Source organism: Schistosoma haematobium, chromosome ZW (genome assembly GCF_000699445.3).
Source record: "Schistosoma haematobium chromosome ZW, whole genome shotgun sequence".
Classification (NCBI taxonomy): domain Eukaryota; kingdom Metazoa; phylum Platyhelminthes; class Trematoda; order Strigeidida; family Schistosomatidae; genus Schistosoma; species Schistosoma haematobium.
In genome coordinates, this window is record NC_067195.1 from 4391558 (window position 1) to 4414213 (window position 22656).

The following is a 22656-nucleotide window of genomic DNA, read 5'->3' on the forward strand; positions in this document are numbered from 1 at the left end:
TCTCTCCTACAGTAGGCTTCACAATTAAAGAAGTGATGGAAATAGTGGACCAGCAGTCAATAAGTGTTGTTGGCTAATAATAAATACATGAAGTATATAATGATAAGGTTATAATTAAGATGTTATTTAGGTGAGGCACATCGATTAACAAGACTGTAAATTATCATTTTTCTAAGTCAGAGTGGCCAAGCAATAGTATTCAATCGGTCTGAGTCATATGGTTAGGTGATGTCTTTGAACTTATGATCTACGATGATATTGGATAGCATGACATCAAATTGACTACAGTTGCCTAGTTAAGTAGATTAGTAGTTTCCATTGAATTCTTGGACTAAATTTCATGTTTTTTAAAATTTCTGTTTTATGACCCCATTGAGTATTTCTAACCTAGAATTAATTTTATCATTCAAACACCTTAGATTTCCATCCTGTTAATAGTTCCTCTCACTATACTAAAACGTAGTTTTAATCTCCGTTTAAAGGAACAGTACTGATTTGTCTTGTGGCACTAATTTAAACAAAGTAGAATGAAGATATTGTATTTTGGTTGAATAGTCTAGAATTATGTCCTTGTTACGATATGAATATAACATACTTTATCTAGTGTCAGTTAATGGGTATATTCTTCTGAGATCTATCAAACAAGAGGGAAGCAACAGTTACGAACTCCTTGATTTTCAATAGTTTCCCAGTTGATATTTGTTTGTGATGACGATAACCTACTAAGAATTAGAAAGTTCGGAAATATTCACTACTTAGGGGGAAACAAGACAACCAACACAAAAATGGAGTAATTAAAAGTAATTTAAAATATCCTACAATTTTGATATATAGAATAATAACTACGTCCCTCAATACAAACATTTCATTGGTTTATTTTCCCATCAAATGTTCTATATTTTAATGTGCCATTTCACAGATAAAGCAACGTTTTTTTTCAGTATGAGGTTGTGGAGATTGTTAAGTTTTTTATTGAGGTCATCAAACGGTCGATGTTAGACAACCATTTAAAACCTGGAAGCACCGGACGGTCATTTCATCTTAGTATGGGACCCCTCAGCAGTGTGCATCCAAGACCTGGCACTTAGGATTCGAACCCACGATCTTCGGTCTAATGCGCGAGTGGTTAACATCTAGATCACTGAGTCGGCATCCAATGGTGTTAGTATCTTAATTCCATGAATGGTTGCTCAACCACTCATTCATTGTCTGAGGTCGGTACCTACCGGACACAGATTGGATTACACTGACCATGGCTCTTTGTTCATAGATCAACTTGATAAAATATCTTTTAATTTTCCGGAGTTCGAATACGTGCAATGATATTTTTGAAGTTATTTGAGTTATACTACTCAAAATCATTAAGTAATGATTTATTTTATCATCTAAGCCTAAGACTCGAAATACTGTTTCATATACATTTCAATTGATCGTACTATCTTATGGAAATATTTCTGCTTTGTCATTAATAGGTTTTGAAAGTGACAGTTTATAGAAATGGGTGAATCATATTCCAAACATCTTTCTCAATAATATTACTATCTAGGTGAAGTTATAATACCCTATTGCAAAATATTTTCAGCTTCCTTTCAGATTTGTTACCATTAAACTGTGTGAAATTTTAAAATTAACAAGACACCTATCTGAGTTAAGGTACTGAGTAGAGGAGCTTAAGTTTTCACAGACAGTTTTATACTTCCAACGTCAGTCAATTAACGATATCATGCGACTGTCATCTGTTGTCTTTAGGAGATACATTTCCAAATTCTAGTAAGAATTAGTAATCAATAGAGTTCAATCATTCTAAGATGAAACAACTGTGAAATACTTAATGATCTTCAGTGGTTGTTTAACTTAAATTAATCCGTAATGCAAAACCATAAAATTCAACGATTTCTAAATGTTTTTGATTGAGATCATGTACCAATTGATGTTAGACCACCATTGGAAACCTGAAAGTATTGAACAGCCGTTTCGTCTAAATGACTATAAACCATAACATGATGGTTGAAGGTAGTCGTAAGGGAACCCTGAACCCGGGTTTCGTGCTATTTGGCACTTGTTAGCAAGGTATACCTGTAATCTTGAGTGAACTGGTGCTCTTCGACGCATTCTGCATTAAGAAGGATCTGACACATATGACGTTGATCACCACACAGTGATCAATCAATTTTGACTATGAACCATCTTATGTAAATCTTGGTTTAGAATTGATAACAATATTGACATTAAAAAATACACTACACTTACTTTATGAAGTGTTCTTGGATTTATAAAACATAAATTCTATCTTAACTTTTCAAAAACTTGTCGAATACTTTACTGTCCATTTTTTCTGACCCAAAATAGAATCGATAATAACTAAGTTGTTTGTTAAGAACGACATGCAGATTAATAGGTTTAATTTATCCAATTCATTAACATACTTTGAAACGAAGTGCTAACTCTTTGAATGGAGATTCATGAAGGTTCTAGCGGTTGGATATATCATCTTGGAAATCTAATTTTATATTTACCAAGAGTCAATGATTAATTTTCCACTTATTTATTCATCTATTTAAACACACCAATATAGGTACAAGGAGGCATTAAATAGGTATGTGCAATATAAATCATTCGACTTGTATGAGGGCTGGGATACTGACCAGGTGACTAAATCGAAACAGGTGGTTTACTTAGAGGGCCATACCCGAAGCCTTCGACCTAAAGGTTTGATCCACAAGGAAATGGTACAACGTTAGGAAACAGTCCCATGGTAGCTGGTGACCAATAATTGGTTCATACGCCATTTGTTCCTTCAGGATCCTGGAGCCCATGTGCACCATTGGTTTGGAATCAGGGTTTTCCAACTTCCCTAGATGGACTCTCCGTGTCCACCAACCTGATTAAACCGCCGGACATTCACTATTCGTCCTCTCAGTTTCGTAAACAACAGTAATGCCACGGGAAGACAGTGAGTGGGACTTCTCTGCTAATGGTTGTATGCACGCGGCCATGTGAGAGCATTTCATGAGGGAGAGATGACTCTCTCCAACCAGGGAAGGATTGAAATTATGAAATCAATGCTTATATTACATTTAAGCATGATTATAATCCAAGATAATCATCCAATGATGGGAATCCCATACATATGTTGATATCTTCCAATAGATAAAATCAATTATTTTCATATTATACTGACAATATAGTTTTAACATTCATAAAATTAGTGAAAGGAACCAATTATATCTAATAATCATCAATCTATAGACTTTAACTTCAATTCTGGTAGTTATATGTTTAGTAGCACTTCTTCAGTTCATAGATTCTACCCCCAATTCGAACTGTTAATATTTATGACATCTTTGGTATTTTGCCAAAACATTAAATTTGATTTCATATGTTCCAAATGAATCTTATTTAAATTTATTGATTTATGTGCTGGGGAGGGGTAATGAAATGTTGATATTTTGGGGGGGGGGTAGAGGGGAGACTGAACCTGTTTTTTTAATGTTTATTTAGCTTTGTACTATTCTTAGTAACGGTTAGTATATTTCTGTGATTTTGAAGAAGATATTCAATCAGTCAATATGAGACAACATATTGATTTTTCCGTTGACAATCTTTTTTCTGAATAATTCAAATACATTATTGTTTACCAATTTTTCGCTAATTATTCATGTTATTAAACAATCAGTTTTTAAACATTGTGGATTATATGTTGTGGGATGTCAAGTAATAGGAATTGAAGAGGGAGGTTGATTATGAATACAGTGGTCTTGAGTGCTACTGGAAGTTTGATCAGCCCTAATGGATTAGTGTCTGATGAAATCTCAGCATGGATTCGAAAAGTTCGCTTGACTTTTGCCAACTTACGTCACCAATGGAGAAGGCGAGATATCCGTCTATCAAGTAAGGGACGAGTATACTTCGCGGAAGTTCGTTCTGTTCGAATTTACGGCTGTGAAACGTAGCCATTAAGGGGCAGAAGATACTCGAAAGCTACTAGTATCTGACCACAGATGCCTTAGAAATATCGCTCGCATCTGCTGGGATCACCGGGTAAGTAATAGTGATGTTAGATACAGGGTATTAGGGAATGATGGTAAACCAGTTGGTGAGGTTTTGATTCTTCATCGACTGAGATGATTGGGCCACGTGGTGCAAGTGTCTGAACACCGTTTACTGACTGGTGTTGGAGACGGTTGGAAGAAAGTTGGGAGCAGTTAAACCAAAACGTGGCATCAGTGCTTGAAGTCACTAACTTCTAGTCTGATCCATGTTGGTAAATACGGACTACTTGGTTGGGGTCCGCGTGACTATCGTAACCAATGGTTAAAGACTCTGAGTGATATGGCTCAGAATCGATCACAATGGCGTAGATATATATGCTCTTTGTTTTCCTTTAAAGTGTGAGATTAAAATCTCTTCATATCTTTTTTTCTACGAACTAATTCTTTCTTCCTGTACTATATCCCTATATGCAACCTTTCATTTACACATTACCACCATTGAATTGACTATTTATATGAATCGAGTATTTATCTTGTTGTGCTAATGCGATATGGCAACTTGTACTGATGTACATTTGTGCCTGGTTCTACGTTGTAGCTGACTTACTGATGTCAAGTAATGAAAAACTGTTGACCAGTACTTGTCAGCTGAGTGCATCTGTAAACTTGAATGAAGTAACACTTTCTTCAACCCTTCACCCATGTCATATATGGATTAATCACATTGAAAAAATATTATCACACAGCTATTCATGTATTGAACTAATGTAGGATTGAAATGCATTACACTAATTGGCCACTGAGTTGTAACTAATTCTATGTTATTTATTCCCTACTATCAACAGAATTCTGTTGATCATAACTCAGTTAAATCCCTTATGTTAATGTCGATTGCTTCATTCAGTCTATGTAACTAATTTACCAGTAGACTGATCTACCTTCTGGCCAACATTAGGATTAATGTTTAAATTCGATTAATTCTAACAAACGATTTTCCAGTATGAAGTATGTTACATGTAAAGCCAACATACTTGAGATTTAATATTGTCAAAGTGTATTGATGGAGATTCCTTACATAAAATAAATAATTTCATCATTTATATGACTTTGACTGATGTACTTGCAAACTTTATATGAAATCTGAGAACAATTAAATTCCATTATGATTTCTAAGCAATTCGTTAGTGTCTGCTTCAAATCTATATGGGTGACTAGTGAAGGCCAGGGGATATTATAAATCAGATCTACTTTCATTTAAGACATTTTGATAGTATATATGCATATTCAATAACATGAAATTGAATCATAATCTTTTAACTTATCAAAATCATTCATTGATCAATCAATCACTTAGTTAAAGTTCATTCATCTACATAGATCGACTTCAATCCATTAGTGGACGAAATATATTGTGGAGGCCCGTTAATTTTGTTGTCATTTATATCGGATGATGTTGTCGAAAGGGCTCTCCACTTTTGTGGCCGGAGATCTGACTCCAAGGAAACCGTAATGATGATTGTTGTTGAAATATATATGTCGTCTATCCTCGTATATAATCATCGACTTAAATCGCGTTAGTCAATAACGGATTTAGATAAATCAAATAACGAGAATGGACTTGTGAATACCTATATTTTGTATATATAGCGAATGAAGTAGGGAGAAGAGAAACGACACACAGTGGAGATGGCTGGTAAGCCAACTCCCATTTAACCAAGCGTTAATCAATATTTATAGTTACACAAAAATAAGTTACAGACATGTGATGAGTAGTGGGATAAAAATGTACACACACCTAGGCACTCATATAAAAACAGTCAAGATTGATAAGCGAATAATTAACAAGGTCAGAATGTGACTCCGAAAGCTAAAATAAGGTATATGGGCTTAACATAATAACCGACACTACAACATACATTTTCAATGGTTGAGATCATGAGTCAATCGAATCTAAATCACCGTGAAAAACCTCAAAATACTAGACGGTCGTTTCGTCCTATTGTAGGACTCCTCAGTAGTGCGCATTCATGATCCCGCATCGCAAGATATATATATATATATATATAAGTGATGAACTACATTATTTTATATAAACTCAAATGATGTTTATCACATTTTCATCTCGGTTTTTTTTCAAAAAATTTCACATAAATTGAAATGGCGCTAAACTATTCACATATTCATGCTTTAAATAAAATAGTTTCTAAGTTGTATATAAATGGCGTCAATTATAGAATGAATGATTTCCCATAAATTAACAGTATAACATATCATTTTATGGTTGAATAATTTCTCATATGTTTTAATAAAATAAAACAAATTCTAATGTACTTACATTTATGTAAAACATATATATATATATATATATATATTCGTTGTTTTTCCATAGGTCCCCCTTTCCCCCCCTATCTATTTTATATTCTGTCATCAATATAAAAAAATCTTCATGTAACTTATGTAGTTAATGTTTTTTTTTTCGATTCTCTTCTTTTTAGTACATCCTTGTCATAATTATTGTCATCGAGGACATTGTTACATCATAGATGGGAAACCATATTGCAGGTAAGTAGTTGAAAAAGAAAAAAATACCCATGTTTCTGAAACAATATTTAAAAGTTTATGGGAATGTTAATTATATATTGTTAAGTATAAGTCAATAGAAATAGAAGAAAAGGTTATTAGCCTAACTTAAGTTGAATAAAAAAAAGAATGATTGATTAAATATGATCGATTTTTGCATATATTAATGATTCTATATCATTTCACTGATTGAAATCATGAGTCAATTGAAGCTAGACAACTATAAAAATCTGGAAGCACTGGACGGCCGGTTCGTCCCGGTATGGGACTACTCAGCAGTGCACATCCGCGATCCCGCACCCCACGAGATTCGAGCCCAGGACTTATCAATCTCGCACCAGGCGCCTAACCAACTGGGTTCGAATCTCGCAGGGTGCGGAATCACGGATGCTCACTGATGAGGAGTCCCACAATGGAATGAAACGGCCATGCAGTGCTTCTAGGTATTTTATGGTGGTCTAGCTTCACTTGACTCATGATTTCAATCAATGAAATTTCTAAAAACTCCACAAAACCCCTTCTGATAATAATCATCTTCTCACTTGTGACTGACTTCAAGAAATACTCCTGGAGTTCTAGTGAGGAGCCGTTACCAGTGGAGTTCAACCAGGTCTGTTGTGAGATATCAATTCACTAAAGACAATGATATACGGTCGTGCAACTTCGTGGATTGGTTGAAGTTGAACATTAACACCGTTAGATGTCGGCCAGCTCAGTGGTCTAGTTGGTTAAGCGCCTGACGCGAGACTGATAGGTTCTGGGTTCGAATCTCGCGGGTCGCGGTATCATGGATGCGCACTGTTGAGGAGTCTCATACTTGGACGAAACGGCCGTCCAGTGCTTCCAGGTCTTCCATGGTGGGTTAGTTTCAACTAACTCATGATTTCAATAAATAACATTAAACAGTCATTTTTATTTTCTAATTCTATGTATCTAAATAAGTGGTTGCTTTAGTTGTTAGAAAGGGTATAAGCCTTGTGATTACTGAAGGAATTCGGCTTTCATTATGAGACATCATAACTCTTTTAAATGAAGAACTTTTAACTCTTAGGGCAGAATTTTAAATGGTTTAAAGCGATTTTTTTCCTGCGAGTTAGTTTTCTACGAGATGAAGTCACTAATTATGTGCCTAACTCTCCTTCTTTATTCGGGCTTGAGACCGGCAGTAACTCCAGAGGGACACCAGGAGGAGTAATCATTTTTCTAGTGGTCTGGATCATTCAGTTGTTGATAATTAGACTGAATTTAGGATCATTCTTATTTGATATATATATACACCTTATATTCGTCGCTTGATTAGTTAAGTAGATAGTGCGTTATTATTTGAATCACACAGTAGATAGCAATTCTTGAATAAAGGAATACTTGGGTGATGAGTCCTAAATAGGATGAAACCTGGATCCTAGACTCCACCGCTAGCCACATCCTATCTGTTCGAATATGAAAAATCTATGAATTACGTAATCAATATTCTTCATAGTGATTGGAGCAATGACTGTATACAAATTCATAATGTTCATAAGACTGATAACACACCTCTGAAAGCTGTGTAAAAGTAAAAAGTCGATAAAAAACAAAAGTTTCGTTGAAGAGTTAATTAAACGGTCATAGCAGCAATTACAAAATATCTCTGTTTAAAGACGTTCAGGAAGCAAATGATAATGACTTTATGAGTATATACATATTATTCTTAAATTATTCAAGGCTTACAATAGTGTATACTTGATGTATGATAGTTCTAGAATGACATACATATAAAGATATGATAACCTGTGTGTTAGCTATTTGAAAACACTATAATCTGTACACAAGAAGCTTATAGTTGAAAATCATGGTAAAAAATATATAAATTTCCAATTCTTTTGGCTTCCAAATAGATTTTCAAATTATGTACATGCTAGGATAATTCTACTCCAGAAAGTATTCAGCAACAATACTGTATATCATAAGCAAAGATGGATGTCGGCTAGCAGTGTAATCCAGGATGCGCATTTCGTCCTATATAGGACTCATCAGCTGGATGTATCTGCATCCTAGATTTTTTTTGACTCCGGGACTCAAACTCAGTACGGCTTGCTTCCTAAACATCAATAGGAAGATTCAAATTAATAATACTAAGTGAATTCAAACTTCACCTCATTGCACAAACAGGTGCCTATCAAAACTCAGTAGCTAAATATTGAACGCAATGATATTTAAAGCAAACGGTACTGGATTCGAGTTCCAAAGTGAATTTAAACTCTGAAATACAGGTACATCCATCTGATGAGCCTCAAAATAGGACGAAACACATCAAACTAGATTCCCCTACTAATCACTATTCATCATTGTTAATAATACAATTATTTTCAGTTTATAAGTAGTATTTTATTTCATTTCTCCAAAAAAACAACACTTCAGTGTATATTTAATTGTTTACACAAATCACCAATCGAATACAAACAAACAAACAACCCCAACCCCACAATCAACAAGCTTAATCACTTTTATTTTTTTTTAATTTTAGGAAAATAAAATTCCTTTTTTTTTTCTTTTCTTTAAAATAATCATTTATTTCATTTATATTGACATTTTAATTTAGATGTGATCCACAATATTTGGGTGAACATTGTGAGGTAGTGTTATATATTACTTATTCTATGCTTAATAAGTATGCTTAATAAGGTTTAAATTAATTAAGCCGCTATAAAAAAAGAGAAAAAAAGCGAGAGCAAGAGAGAGAGAGTGAGAGAGTGAGATGTTTTCATTTATTATGAAATTCCCATTAGATTTTTGTGTATGGGTGCATGCAGAATGCATTTTTTTTGTTTGTTTTTAAAGCTTAATTTAGCATGTTTTAGTCAGTGTAATGAAAATATGCTTGTGATTTAATTATTATTATTAAATGATAGTGTTAGTTGCTATGCTAAACTCACATAGGTTATTTGAGCTTACGGAGGGGTAAATTTATTCATTCTTCTTGATTCACATTTTCACTTTCTTAATTATTCGCTTATCAACTTTGACTGGTTTTATGTAAGTGTATGTGTGTGTGTGCATTGCTTATCCTATCCATCACACACTCACTTACTTACTTACGCCTGGTACTCCTTACGGAGGAGCATAGGCCACCTACCAGCACTTTCTATTCAACCCTGTCCTGGGCAATCCTTTCCAGCTCTTTTCAGATTTTATTCATTCTTTTCATGTCTGCTTCCAATTATCGGTGTAGCACATTCTTCGACCTTCCTCTTTTCTGTTTCCCTTCACGATTCTAAGTTAGTTCTTGCTTCGTGATGTAGTTTGGTGATTTGCGTAATGTATGTCCTATCCATTTCCATCGTCTTTTCCTAATTTCCTCTTCATCTAGAAGCTGGTTTGTTCTCTCCCACAGTAGGTAGTTGCTGATGGTATCCGACCAATGGATGTTCAGTATCTTGCGAAGACAACCGTTTATAAATACTTGTAGTAGTCCTCCAAGTTTCAGCTCCGTACAATAAAACTAACTGTCTTGACGTTCGTATTGAAGATTGTGATTTTGGTATTAGTTGACAGACAGTTGTTTTGAATTCCATATGTTCTTCAATTGTAGGAATGCGTCCGTTGATTCATCACATATCTGTAATTTACTTTTGTTTGACTATAAATATTGAGTCACGCTTTATTAAAGTGAGTTGGTTTAATCGTATTCTCCATCACGCGTTATTTTGCCTCACTCTCTTCTCTTTGTTTTGTCCTTCTGATCGTCTGTTCAAATCAATGATTGTAGAAAATATACATATTCAAGAATCCATTCTCGTATTTGAATTATTTAATTCCGTTATTCACCAACATGACTTAAGTGTATAATTTTCTATGAGGATTGACGTTATGTATATTTCAATAATAATCAGTCCTACGATCCACTTGAAGTCGGACATCGGGCTGTTGGTCTAGAAGGTTAAGCGTCCGCGCACGAAACTGAAGGCCACGGATTCCAATCCCACTAGCGGGATCGTGGATGCGCACTGCCGAAGAGTCCCACAACAGGAGGAAACGACTGTCCAGTGCTTTCACGTTTTCAATGATGATCTAACATCAATCGATTCATGATGTCAGCTTAAATGATGAATTATATACGAATTCAATGGTTTAATATTTTAAAATTCGTTTTCCAAACTATTATTTTCTTCGATAATAACCTTATTACTTATTAATCGGTTACAACGTAATGTAGTATAATGGCCCTAAATCTGACTACAGTTTGATCGTATATTAATTGCTGCTTGTGATTGAAATAGACATATAGCCAATCCTTGCACACAATTATCGAGCTAACTCGCTTTGACGGAATTAAATAAGTGAAATAAGAGAATGGATTTATGAATACGTATATTTCATATAATCGTTGATCGGAAATACGAAACAAAACAAAATGACGCGTAATGGTGAAAGTGAGTAAGCTATCTTGTTATTGATATGATACTCTCCATTATTTAGAAATCTATGGGCTTGAAATTTTTATATTTCATAGTCAATTTAGATCGGTAAACAAGCTTTTTCCTCTATGAATTTCATTAAACTAAAATTCAGCTTTGTACTAATCAATGAAAATTTAGAATTAGTATTATGCATTTTGAAATGAAATATAATCACAACTCAACAGTGATAAACTGACCATTTTAGAAATTTCACTGAGTGAAATCATAATTCAATTGAAGCTAGACCACCATAGAAAACCTGGAGGCACTGGACGGCCGTCTCGTCCTAGTATGGGACTTCTCAACAATGCGCATCCATGATACCGCAACCCGCGAGATTCGAACCCATGACCTATCAGTCTCGCGTCATGGCGCTTAACCGACTAGACCACTGAGCTGGCCGGTATCCAATGGTGTTAATGTCTAACTTCAACCAATCCACAAAGTCGCTCCACTGAACACCATTGTCTTCAGTGAGTTGATATCGTACAACAGATCCGGTTGTAGCATAATCATTATCATTATCATCATCATTTATACTTATGTCAAATATAACTTCAATTACATTTGGCCATCATTTAAAACATATTTCTTCTATGAACAAAACACTTTACTTCTATAAAGTAAATTATTGTAAAAGATCAAAAAAACAAAAAGAAAAGAGAGAGAGGGATGTTTATGATATGAAATAACTTGCCTACTTATTGATTCCTTTAGCAATCTAGTCGCCATGATAGTATATACTTAGATATAAATGTGCACTTCATATTACATATGTATATATACGTAATTTATTATGTTACGTAAATCACATGTATAGACGCTATATTGAATGTTTTATTCAATATAACAGTACAGTAAATGATTTTATAATAAGATAATAAGAAGAAAAAAACGATAAATGAGAAGTTGTTTCTTCACTAAATGGATACATATGGTACCCATTATTATTATTATTATTATTATTATTATTATTATTACCTCTGTTTTGATAGTACAACCAATGGCTACCTGTTATATGATTAAATAAACTGGTGTATATATTAAAGGCAAGGTGTAGCGATAATAATAATGATAATAATAGTAATCCTATTACATTGTATAACAGATATACTTAGCAGTAAGTTTATTTTACCCTTCTATATAGTGTTTCTTTAAAACACCAATTTTGTAATCGATGTACGTAAGCAAGAAGGTTCTTCTTCTTCATTATTATTATTATTACTATTATTATCAATAAATGTATGGCTTAACATGTAGGTATAATAATGGTAATCTATACATCATACTTATCGACCTTAATCTTAAGATAACATAGTTCATTAACAAGAATAATAGTTTATGATATAAAGATTTATAAACAGTATTCATCATAAACTGGGATAGCTTTTCTTTTTTTCTATTACAGTTTGTGATTGTTCAGCCATTGCCTCATATAAAAAAAAACATAATCACCTTTTTCATTACTATTGACGCCTGTTAATCCTCATGAAAGAGTATAGGCTGCTCGCAGTGGGGGTGTTGTTTACGAAATTGAGAGGATGAATAGTGAATGTCTGGCGCTTTAACCGGGTTGGTGGATACGGAGGATCCACCTAGGGGAGTTGAAAAACCCTCATTCCATACTAATGATGCATATGGACTGGACGATCCTGAAGGAACGAATGGCGTATGAATCTATTGTTGGTCACCGGCTGTCATGGGACTACTGCCTTGTGGATCAGACCTTTAGGTCGAAGACTCCGAGTATGGCCACACTAAGAAAACCACTTGCTTCTTTCTGGGCACCCGGTCAGTATCCCAGACCCCACATAAATTGAATGATTTATGTGGCGCATATGTATTTGGTGACTCCTTGTACCAATGTTTATGTGTCTAAATAATAAATAGTAGGCAGCTCATCAGCATTCTTCATTGAACTCTGTCCTTGGCAACTCTTTCTAGTTGTTTCCAGTGGCTATTCATCCAACTCATGTCTGCAACCAATTCTCGGCTCAGTATGTTCTTTGACTTTCCTGTTGTTTGTTTCCCTTCAAGATTCCAAGTTAGCGCATGCTTCATGATACAGTTTGATGATTTCCTCAATATTAGTCCTATCCATTTTCAATGTTTTTTCATAATTTTCTCTTCAAGTTCAAGTTGGTTTGTTCTCTCTCACAGTAGGCTGTTGTTCACTTTTCACTACTATCATTTAATCATTGTACTAAAAAAGGTAATAGCAACCGCTTTCCAAACTGATCAGTTAATGAATACCAAAGTTTAATATATCTGTCACATCAACTGGCAAGAGCCTTAATGAGTTGGATAAAATAGTCAAAAGAGTAATGAGATGTTTACAATTTCAATCATACAATTTTAGATGTAGTTGATTAGAAATGTACAAGTTATTACCATTGCGATCGCAAACAAGCCAATTTTAGACCATCATTGAAAAGGTTGAAGCACCGAACGACCATTTCGTTCTAGTATAGGATTCCTCAGAAGTGAACATTCACGATACCCCATTCAGGACTCGAGCCCAGGACCTTTAGTTTCACTTGTGAACGCTTAGCCTCTAGACAATTGAAACGGCATCTAACAGTGTTAATGCCTAGCTTGAATCAATCTACGACATTAATTCATCCTATCGTAAAGCAATTAATCTCTTTTATACAATTTCATAGAACGATGAGAAGACACAGTCGATTTGAAAAGTAGGATATATTCGCGTTATACATTTCGGACTCAAACAACGCTAGATAAAGTGCCCCTTCAGCAGTAATCAAAGAATATGTTCGATAGATATATTAAAAAATATGAAACTGGTGACCGATACACTGATATCAAACGGTTATCCACTAAAGATTATAAATAGGTGCAAAAGTTAGTCAATGCCAAAACCTCTGCGAAGAAAAGTATTTGTATCATTCTACCATTCGAAGGTGAACCAGATGGTATGATTTTAAGATAGAGACTTAAATCATCTATGGAGAGAATATATCACACTGCTAAATTGATTGTCACTGGAATGACTAAGTCCATGTATCTACATACGCCTAGACACTGCACAAACGATCATGTCACATCTCATCGTATTTACCAATTCATCTGTTTGTTTGGACATACACACGTAGGGAGGAGTAATTGAACAATTCATTCCAGGGCTATGGATCATCTTCCTATATGGCTTCGAAATCAGTTAGTGTCAAGTACTCCAATAAGCGTGAGAAGTAGAAAACAATATTCATAGATATCAAAACAAATAATCGAAACGGAGCATAGAATTGACATCAATACAGCTTTGAAAACGTTGTATATATATAGTTCAGGTTGAATTATTAAGTTTGTAGACGTCTTGAATATTCCAAAATTCAGACCCACCTTATGTGTACAATTTAGCGTGATCTTGAATTTTCCCTGGTAATGTTCAAGTCATTTTATAGCTTTCGATACGTTATGTCTGTCGACATACGTAGCATATACCACACATCTCATCCTAATGTATTTAAATTTTTTTGCTTTTTCAAATCTGAATTTTGTTAGATACTTAACTGCCCATTAGTTGGCTACTAGTTCATTGATATCTATTCCAGGATACTGTTGTTGAACAACTTCGTTATACTTAACATCAATAAATTTGATTCCTTTCTATGCGAATTGATTTATCTAATAAAGTTTGATGTTTGATCTCTGAACTGCAAATCACTATTACAATTTTTTTAAATATATATACTGTAGACAGTGGTGGATATGTCACTCAATTTTGTGAATTGGTTGAAGTTAGATATCAACACCATTGAGTAACGTCTCAGTGGTCTAGAGGTTAAGCGTTCACGCACGAGAGTGATAGGTTCTGGGTTCGAATCTCGCGAGGTGAGATCGTGAACACGCACCGCTGAGGTATCCCACAACAGGATAAAACGGCCGTCCAGTGCTTCCAGGTTTTTCATGGTGGTCTATCTACAGTTGACTCATGATCTAACCTATTGAGATAAACTTTTCTTGTTATATCCCGTTATATCTTGTCACTTAATTTAGGCCACTTCTTCAAAGTAACTAAATCCATCAATTCCAACCTTAATAGTGATACTTATGAATTCATTTGTCTTTTTGTTTATAAATAAGAAAACTTACACATTCTAAACCAATAGTCAGTATATCGATTATCATCGCACAAATTCTGATCTTAAATATCTAAGAGAAATCTTCATTATTTCAGGAAATCTATACTTACTCACTTACTTGCTTACTTACGTCTGGTATTCCTCGTGGAGGAGCATAAGCTGCTCACCAGTACTTTCCATCCAATTCTGTTCTGGGCAATCCTTACCAGTTGTTATTCATCCTTTTCATGTATGTTTCGATTTCCTGACATAATATATTCTTTAGCCTTCCACTTTTCCATTTCCTCTCAAGATTCCAAGTTAAGGCTTGCTTCGTGATACAGTTCGATAATTTCCGTTAAGTATATTTATTCTACTTTTATCATCTTTTCTTAGTCTCCTCTTCAACTATAAATACATATTCATGGCAACTAATTAACGTGTTATAGATCAATCAAAAAAAGAAAAACCCCTACTTTTTTTCCACCATTAAATAATAAAATACAAAAAAAATTATTCACTCATTTTCTAGAATGAATTTTTCATGTTAGGAAGATCTAACAACAACAAAAAAACGTATTACCATGATAATGTTGTTATCTCTTTTAGTTTATAAAAAAAACTAAAAAAAGAGAAAGAATCAACTTTCAAGAAAAAGAAAGAAAAAAGGAAAAAAGAAAAAAGAGAAAAGAATGAATAAACTAGAAAGACCTGTTTAAATCAATTTTTAATCGTTACAACATATATTTCATTGAAATCAAATTACCGCCAAGAGATTGTATGCCGATTTTTTTTGTGTGTGTACAGTGATTTGACCACCACCACCACCATAACAGCAACAACAAATGTAACTTTATAAATCATTACTACCGTATAAAAGTACATCATTTATATGTACATAGATATGTTTATAACTGATTAATTATTGATTGAAATTGTAACAAGTTTGAAAAAAGAGTACGAACTCTTTCTAAAAAGTTGATGTAATTAAATTAGGCTAAATACATATTTTAAAAGCAAAGATATATAGTGACTAGTGATGGAATTCAGTTTGACGCGCGTTTTATCCTATTTTGGGACTGGTCAATTAGATATATCTGCATCTTAGAGTTCATATTCACTTCGGAATTCGAAATCAATACCGTTCACTTCAAACGCCATCAATTCTAAGATGCAGGTACATCCAGCTGACCAGTCTCAAATAGGACGAAACACGAGTCAAACTAGATTCCACTGATAGTCACTATTCAACTTTGTTTAAAAGCTTGTGACGTAAAGCTATATCGAAGCAATCTGCACAGGATGCACATATGCCAACATGAGACTGATCAATTGTAGTCCTAAATAACAACAACACCAAGTATATATATCTTTTATCATACTCATATTTGAAACTATAGAAGAGATTAAAAAACAACTGAAGATTGGTACAGAATTCATTTCAAATGTGATTAGAGATGTATGTAACAATGATATGAACAAACATGAGAAAGAGTTGAAATAATAAATGATGCAATAAAAAGGATTTGATGTAACTAGGGTAAAGATTGTTTACCGTTTCTTTTTAGACACATTATCGTTTTAGAAGTTTGGTCTCTATAACTTCAGTATATTTCAAAAGATTTGAATTTGATTGTTTATTTATTATCTTGAAAGATTTTAGTGCATCCACCTAATATTCTGTAACACGGAGATGTCTCAAAATGGCAATACTGTGTGCTTTTGATTTGAATTTTGGCCTCTTTTTCTGTTCACCAATGTAATTGTTTTAACAGATACATTTGAATCAGTGTAAAGCAACTGATTCGAATTGACTGACTACCATTCATATCATTCTTGATTACTATTAATCTGTTTTCAGTTACTTGATTACATAATAATCTAATGTTTGCTAACTCCATGAGTTTTAATCGCTAGTTCAATGTTCTGGAACTTTCCCTCTCAAACTTTTTTTATTTATGGGTAACAAACAATTTTTTAATGACCTTACTAACAATGTTATTGGAATTTATGCTACATCATGATACATATATTTATCTTTGATCACCTATGTATTTACTATATGTATGTCAATATCTGTGATAACGTTGATTTTAGATATATGTAAGAGACGGGAACGAACTCCGTTGAGAAATGATGAAGGTATACGATAGATCACTCGAAATAATTTCGATTTATCTGCATTATGATCGCTATCAATTAGATGTGTCAAGGTAGAACCAAGTATTTTTTTTATCTGGCCCTTCATAAACCGTGCTGGTAGATGTTCACTTATCCGTCGGTTAAGTTGTCTGGTAGTATGCCCGATATAGCTATCTCCACAGGAGAAGCTGAATTTGTAAATTCACATTGTGGAGGCCAACTGAGGTAATTTATCCTTCATTTGGTCGACTCGAGAGAGTCAGCGCAAGATTGACTGCGTAAAATGTAGATAAATCGAAATCATTTCGAGTGATTTATCGTATACCTCCATCATTTCCCAACGGAGTTCGTTCCCATCTCTTACACATAGCTGGAGTTACCGGAATTCGTACATTTAACTCCGATTTTAGATATTTCAGGTTGTAAATAGCTGATAAGCACTTAATTAAATGAAATGATTTCATATTATTCTACACCACACTCTTCTTTTGTTCTCTTCATAGCAATGAAGGGAACTCTATGCTTGAAACTTTAATTTATCAATAGAACAATTAACCCAATATTCTATATTTTAAATACCTAAAATATTATTTCTATACAGATAAATTTAATACAGTGAATAACAGTTACTTAGTATCGAATCATAAAGATTTCATATGGACTGTTATCTAGTAGTAGTAGTAGTAGTAGTAGAAGTAGTAGTAGTAGTAGTAGTAGTAGTAGTAGTAGTAGTAGTAGTGTAATGAACGAGAACACAAGTCGGGACAACCAAATGTATTTGAACACAAAATCATAGAATCTCTTAGTCAACTCTGAGAATCACACAGTAAATACTTCATATGTAAAACGTCAATCAATCGTCCTAGACTTCATTGTTCTTTCATTTCCACATCAATCATTCCTGCGTTCTCCTTCTCATTTCTTTGATCTTCTTAACCTTCTGCTGCCAGGTATTTCACATTTAACTGATGATACTTACTACTTATATCTATCGACATCAGTAGCACACACCACGGTTGTAGTAGTCGTAGTAGTAGTAGTAGTAGTAGTAGTAGTAGTAGTAGTAGTAGTAGTAGTAGTAGTAGTAGTAGTAGTAGTAGTAGTAGTAGTAGTAGCAGTAAAAGGATTATCTCTTAAAACGTATTATAGAATCGAACACATAAAAATGTCTAACATTTATTACTACAAAATTTTACTGATGAAAATAAAGTCAACTAAATTTGACGAGACTATAATCTATGGACGAAACAATCAGGTTTAGGATAACAGGTCTTGGATTTCGGCACGAAATTCACTAACTCATTTGGCTAAATAGAGTCTTGGCATTATAGCTGATGTCAATTCATGATAAAAACCCTAAATTTAATTCTTAACCCTAACCATCAACTGTAAAATGTAATCCTTATTTTTCGAACTGCTTTAAATCCTTCATTTAGCCTTGGGAAGTAGGTAAACACTCTCAAGGTCACTTTGCTGTCATTCAAAGGTCGTCCATAAATGATAGTCTCACTCTAAATTCTATTGACTCAATTGTATAATACACCTTTCAAGATGAAGATATAAATTGACTATTACAAAAGTATACAATGTTTTATTTATATTATCTTCTTATTGTTTCTATACTTAAATGAATGACCAATCAGTAATCATTCAGTCTATAAAACGCTTTTAACTATTACTAATATGTTACTTACTTACTTACGCCTGTTACTCCTCGTGAAGGAGGATAGGCCGCTCACCAGCATTCCCCATCCAACCCTGTCCTGGGCAATCCTTTCCAGCTCTTTCCAGTCGTTATTCATCTTTTTCATATCTGCTTCTATTTCCCGACGTAATATGTTCTTTGGCCTTCCTCTTTTCCTCTTCTCTTCGGGATTCCAAGTTAGGGCTTGCTTCGTGATGCAGTTTGACGATTTGCGTAATGTATGTCCTATCCATTTCCATCGTCTTCTCCTAATTTCTTCTTCAGCTAGAAGCCGGTTTGTTCTCTCCCAGAGAAGGCTGATTACTAATATGTATTGCGCTAAAAATGATATGCTTTCAAATCATTTTATGTTTGATTATGCAATTTGCATGCATCTTTTGCATCATCCAATTAACTACAGTTCTGTCACAAATGTCTAGTTGAAATCATTTGTGAATTATAGAATTTTTAATAATACACTCTTATATTGTTTAAACATTGACTTGCTCATTTTTATCAACTTGATCATGCTTGTGAATTGTTATGCATTCTGTAATCATCATTCTTGAAAACGTATTATACACTTATTATCAAATATATGCCAGAATAAGTATTCTAAACCTTTTCTATATATCTTACGAATTCCTCAAGTGCAGTTGTAGATGCTCACCGCTGAGGAGTTCGGCAATAGGAAGAAACAGCCATCCAGTACTTTCAGGTTTTCAATGGTGGTCTAACATCAATCGATTCATGATCTCAATCAAAAACCTGATAATTTCCACAACCGTATACTGATAACTATCAACGGATGAATTTGAAAATATAGAGAATAAACAAACTAACTCACTTACTTGCTTAAGTATTTTAACCCTCGTGGAAGAGTAAAGACCACCTGTCAGAATTCTCTAACCAACACTGTTGTGAGAAATTCTTTCCAGTTGTTTATAGTAGACAAAGCAACAATAGTAAGTTGATAGCATATGACATATATATAGAAACTAAATTCCTAATAAAAGTCAAAAAATCGAACACAATCTCTTATGACAATTTTAAAGTTCCTACATAATGCAGTACAGTTCTTTAGCAACATTACACAAAGTTATAATTACAATTTGTAAACTGTTCACATTTTAAAAAATGTTAAAAATTGTGTTGATTTAAAAGTAATATTGAAATCTATTCAGAACTAAGACGGTGATTGGATGTGGTCAGCAGGAAACTCTGAACCTGGGTTTCGTGCAATTCGGCACTTGTCAGTAAGCTGTATCTGTAATCTTGAGGGAACTGGTGCTCCCTGATGGATTCGATCCCGTGTCACCTAGCTTCACAGTCAAAGACCACTAGGCTATACCGGCAGCGACTGATCTCCTGTAGGACTAAGATGTATTCACGATTGGTTGATCACTGAGTAGCGTTCAATTTCATATGTTTTAGGTCTTTAGTACAAATCGAATGCTATCGAACAAGTTAGTTAATCAATTGTAAATCTTATCAAAACTAGATATTTCTCTACGAACACTTTTTTATATACAATGATATAAAAATACATGTGTATCTATGTTTAAACAATCCGAAAGTGCCTGTTCATTTGCATCCATTGCTCATCAGTAAACATACTATCATTGAACAGAATATTACTTATAATGAGTAATTTGCTTTGAAATGAGTCCACAAGCTTTCAGTAAGAAATCAAACCTGATAAAGTTTAATCACATTAAGAGTGATACAATGTCATCATCTGAAAAGTTTAATACTACTCAGAAACATTTCATTAATACACCCTGATTCTTAAATAGTTTGTGTATATGGGTGACTTATGCTCCTGTACGAGGGGTAACAGGCGTAGGTAAATAAGTATGTAATTTTTGTATATACTGAATTAATACTGTTATCAAGCTTTTAATGTACGCTAAAATATTTCATATCTGATAGACACTATCTATTATTGAAGGTTGAATTTTTCATCAAATTAAAATGATATAACAGAGGATAACTGTTATAACTTGTGATCGCCGATTAGAGGGCAGTGACTTATCGATCGGACTAAGGACGCGTAAAACACGTGCGAGCAGTCTAGAGTCTTGATTGGTCCTGCTTTCTGCCTAGCCCAGCCAGTTAAGTTCAGAACACCAATCTCAGCCTCTGCGATATGAATCATTATATTTCAAACATACTGAGTCTATATACCAATCATACAGACCACAACATAGCATAAAATAGAAAATAACATTTGTACAAAATTTGGCCAAATGTGTCCGTGAATGTGGGAGGCAGTGACTACCCATAGTATTGGTCCATAAAACGATCCCCAAGTTACCATTCATTATGTTTCTAGGGTCATAACAATAACAATATAAATTTCTTGCTTTTCATTTCACATGGATGAAATAAATGTTATCTTTAACAGTACGATAAGGTGATTCAAACTTTTCATTGAAACTATCTAATAATTCATATTTATCATGTTATTCGGAATGATTGAATGAAACATTTTTTTCCGTCTTATTGTACAGTTTATATTTAATCTTTATCAATAATTGGATAAGTTGAAGTTAGACATTAACACCGTTGAATGCCGGCCAGCTCAATGGTCTAGAGGTTAAGCATTCGCACGTGAAACCGATAGGTTCTACGTTCAAATCACGCCTGCAGGATCATGGATATGCACTGTTGAATAATCCTATACTTGAACGAAACAATCGTCTAATGCTTCCAAGTTCTTCGTGGTTATCTAGCTTTCATAGATCCATAAATTCAACTATTAAATATAACATTACCATTATTTCGATGAAATATAAAGTAATAGATTCATTCATAATCTTTTAACCGACACAAACTACTTTCTTTTTTCTTTGTTCTAGTTGTATTTCCCAATATCGTGGAGTAAGATGCGACCTTTTTACACCAGAAAAAGAAGAAAACCATTTGGATCAACTGCCAATTAATGAATCAAAATTTGATTCATGCGAATCAGGTAAATTATAACAATCAGTATTTTGTCTTATTAATAAGTTTTGTTTGATCGATAGTTGAAAGCATCAAGTTACTTTTTAGAACCAGATGGTCACAATTGATTGATCACTGTGTGGTGATCAATGCCATGTGTGTCTAGTCCTTATTATTCCAGATCGAATGCTATCGACCATGTTGCAATGTGGCCACCAGTCTAGGTGACTCGACACTGCGTGCACTATGTTGAGATAGAATGGTGGTTGGAGATAGTCGACAGGAAACCCTGGACATTGATTAACACCCAGTGATCAATCAATTGTGATTACATCTCAGTCCTACAGGAGGTTGGTCGCGGCATGAATAGCCCAGTAGTAACGTCTCTGACTTTGATACTGGGTGACACAGGATCGAATCCGTCATGCAGCACCAGTTCCCTCGAGATCAGAGGTACACCTTGCTGACGAGTGCCAAGTAGCACGAAACCCAGGTGCAGGGTTTCCTATCGACTACCTCCAAACACCATCTAGAACCAGATAGTGAATAACTCAGTCCATTAAGCGGTAATCAAATGAATACTTTGATGTGAATAACTTTGAAAAATAAGATAGTTCAATATCAGACAGGTGAATACGGTTGAAACGATAGACTCAGATTTTGTCTCAAGGAGAATATATAATTAATGCATATCTGAAGTCTTTAGTGAACAACTATTGTTTATAGTGTTTAAACTCAGTTAACTTGGTGTTTTCCTTCAACACAAAGTGCCCCCAAATAATCACTTCTTA

The 22656-nt window shown here is 34.1% G+C and overlaps 1 protein-coding gene across 2 annotated transcripts in view; it reads left to right on the forward strand.

The window, feature by feature from the left end:
- The window catches only part of MS3_00002623 (uncharacterized protein), a gene marked incomplete at its 5' end in the record, with an annotated part of 131420 nt that overhangs the window by 82132 nt on the left and 26632 nt on the right, over positions 1-22656 (forward strand). The window contains 3 exons of one of the 2 annotated variants that reach the window (XM_051210228.1): positions 6488-6554; positions 9154-9187; positions 21781-21893. In XM_051210228.1, the coding sequence (XP_051070198.1) occupies positions 6536-6554; positions 9154-9187; positions 21781-21893 (166 nt within the window). The remainder of the gene's footprint in view (positions 1-6487; positions 6555-9153; positions 9188-21780; positions 21894-22656) is intronic. The other variant, XM_012936287.3, reaches the window with a different exon arrangement.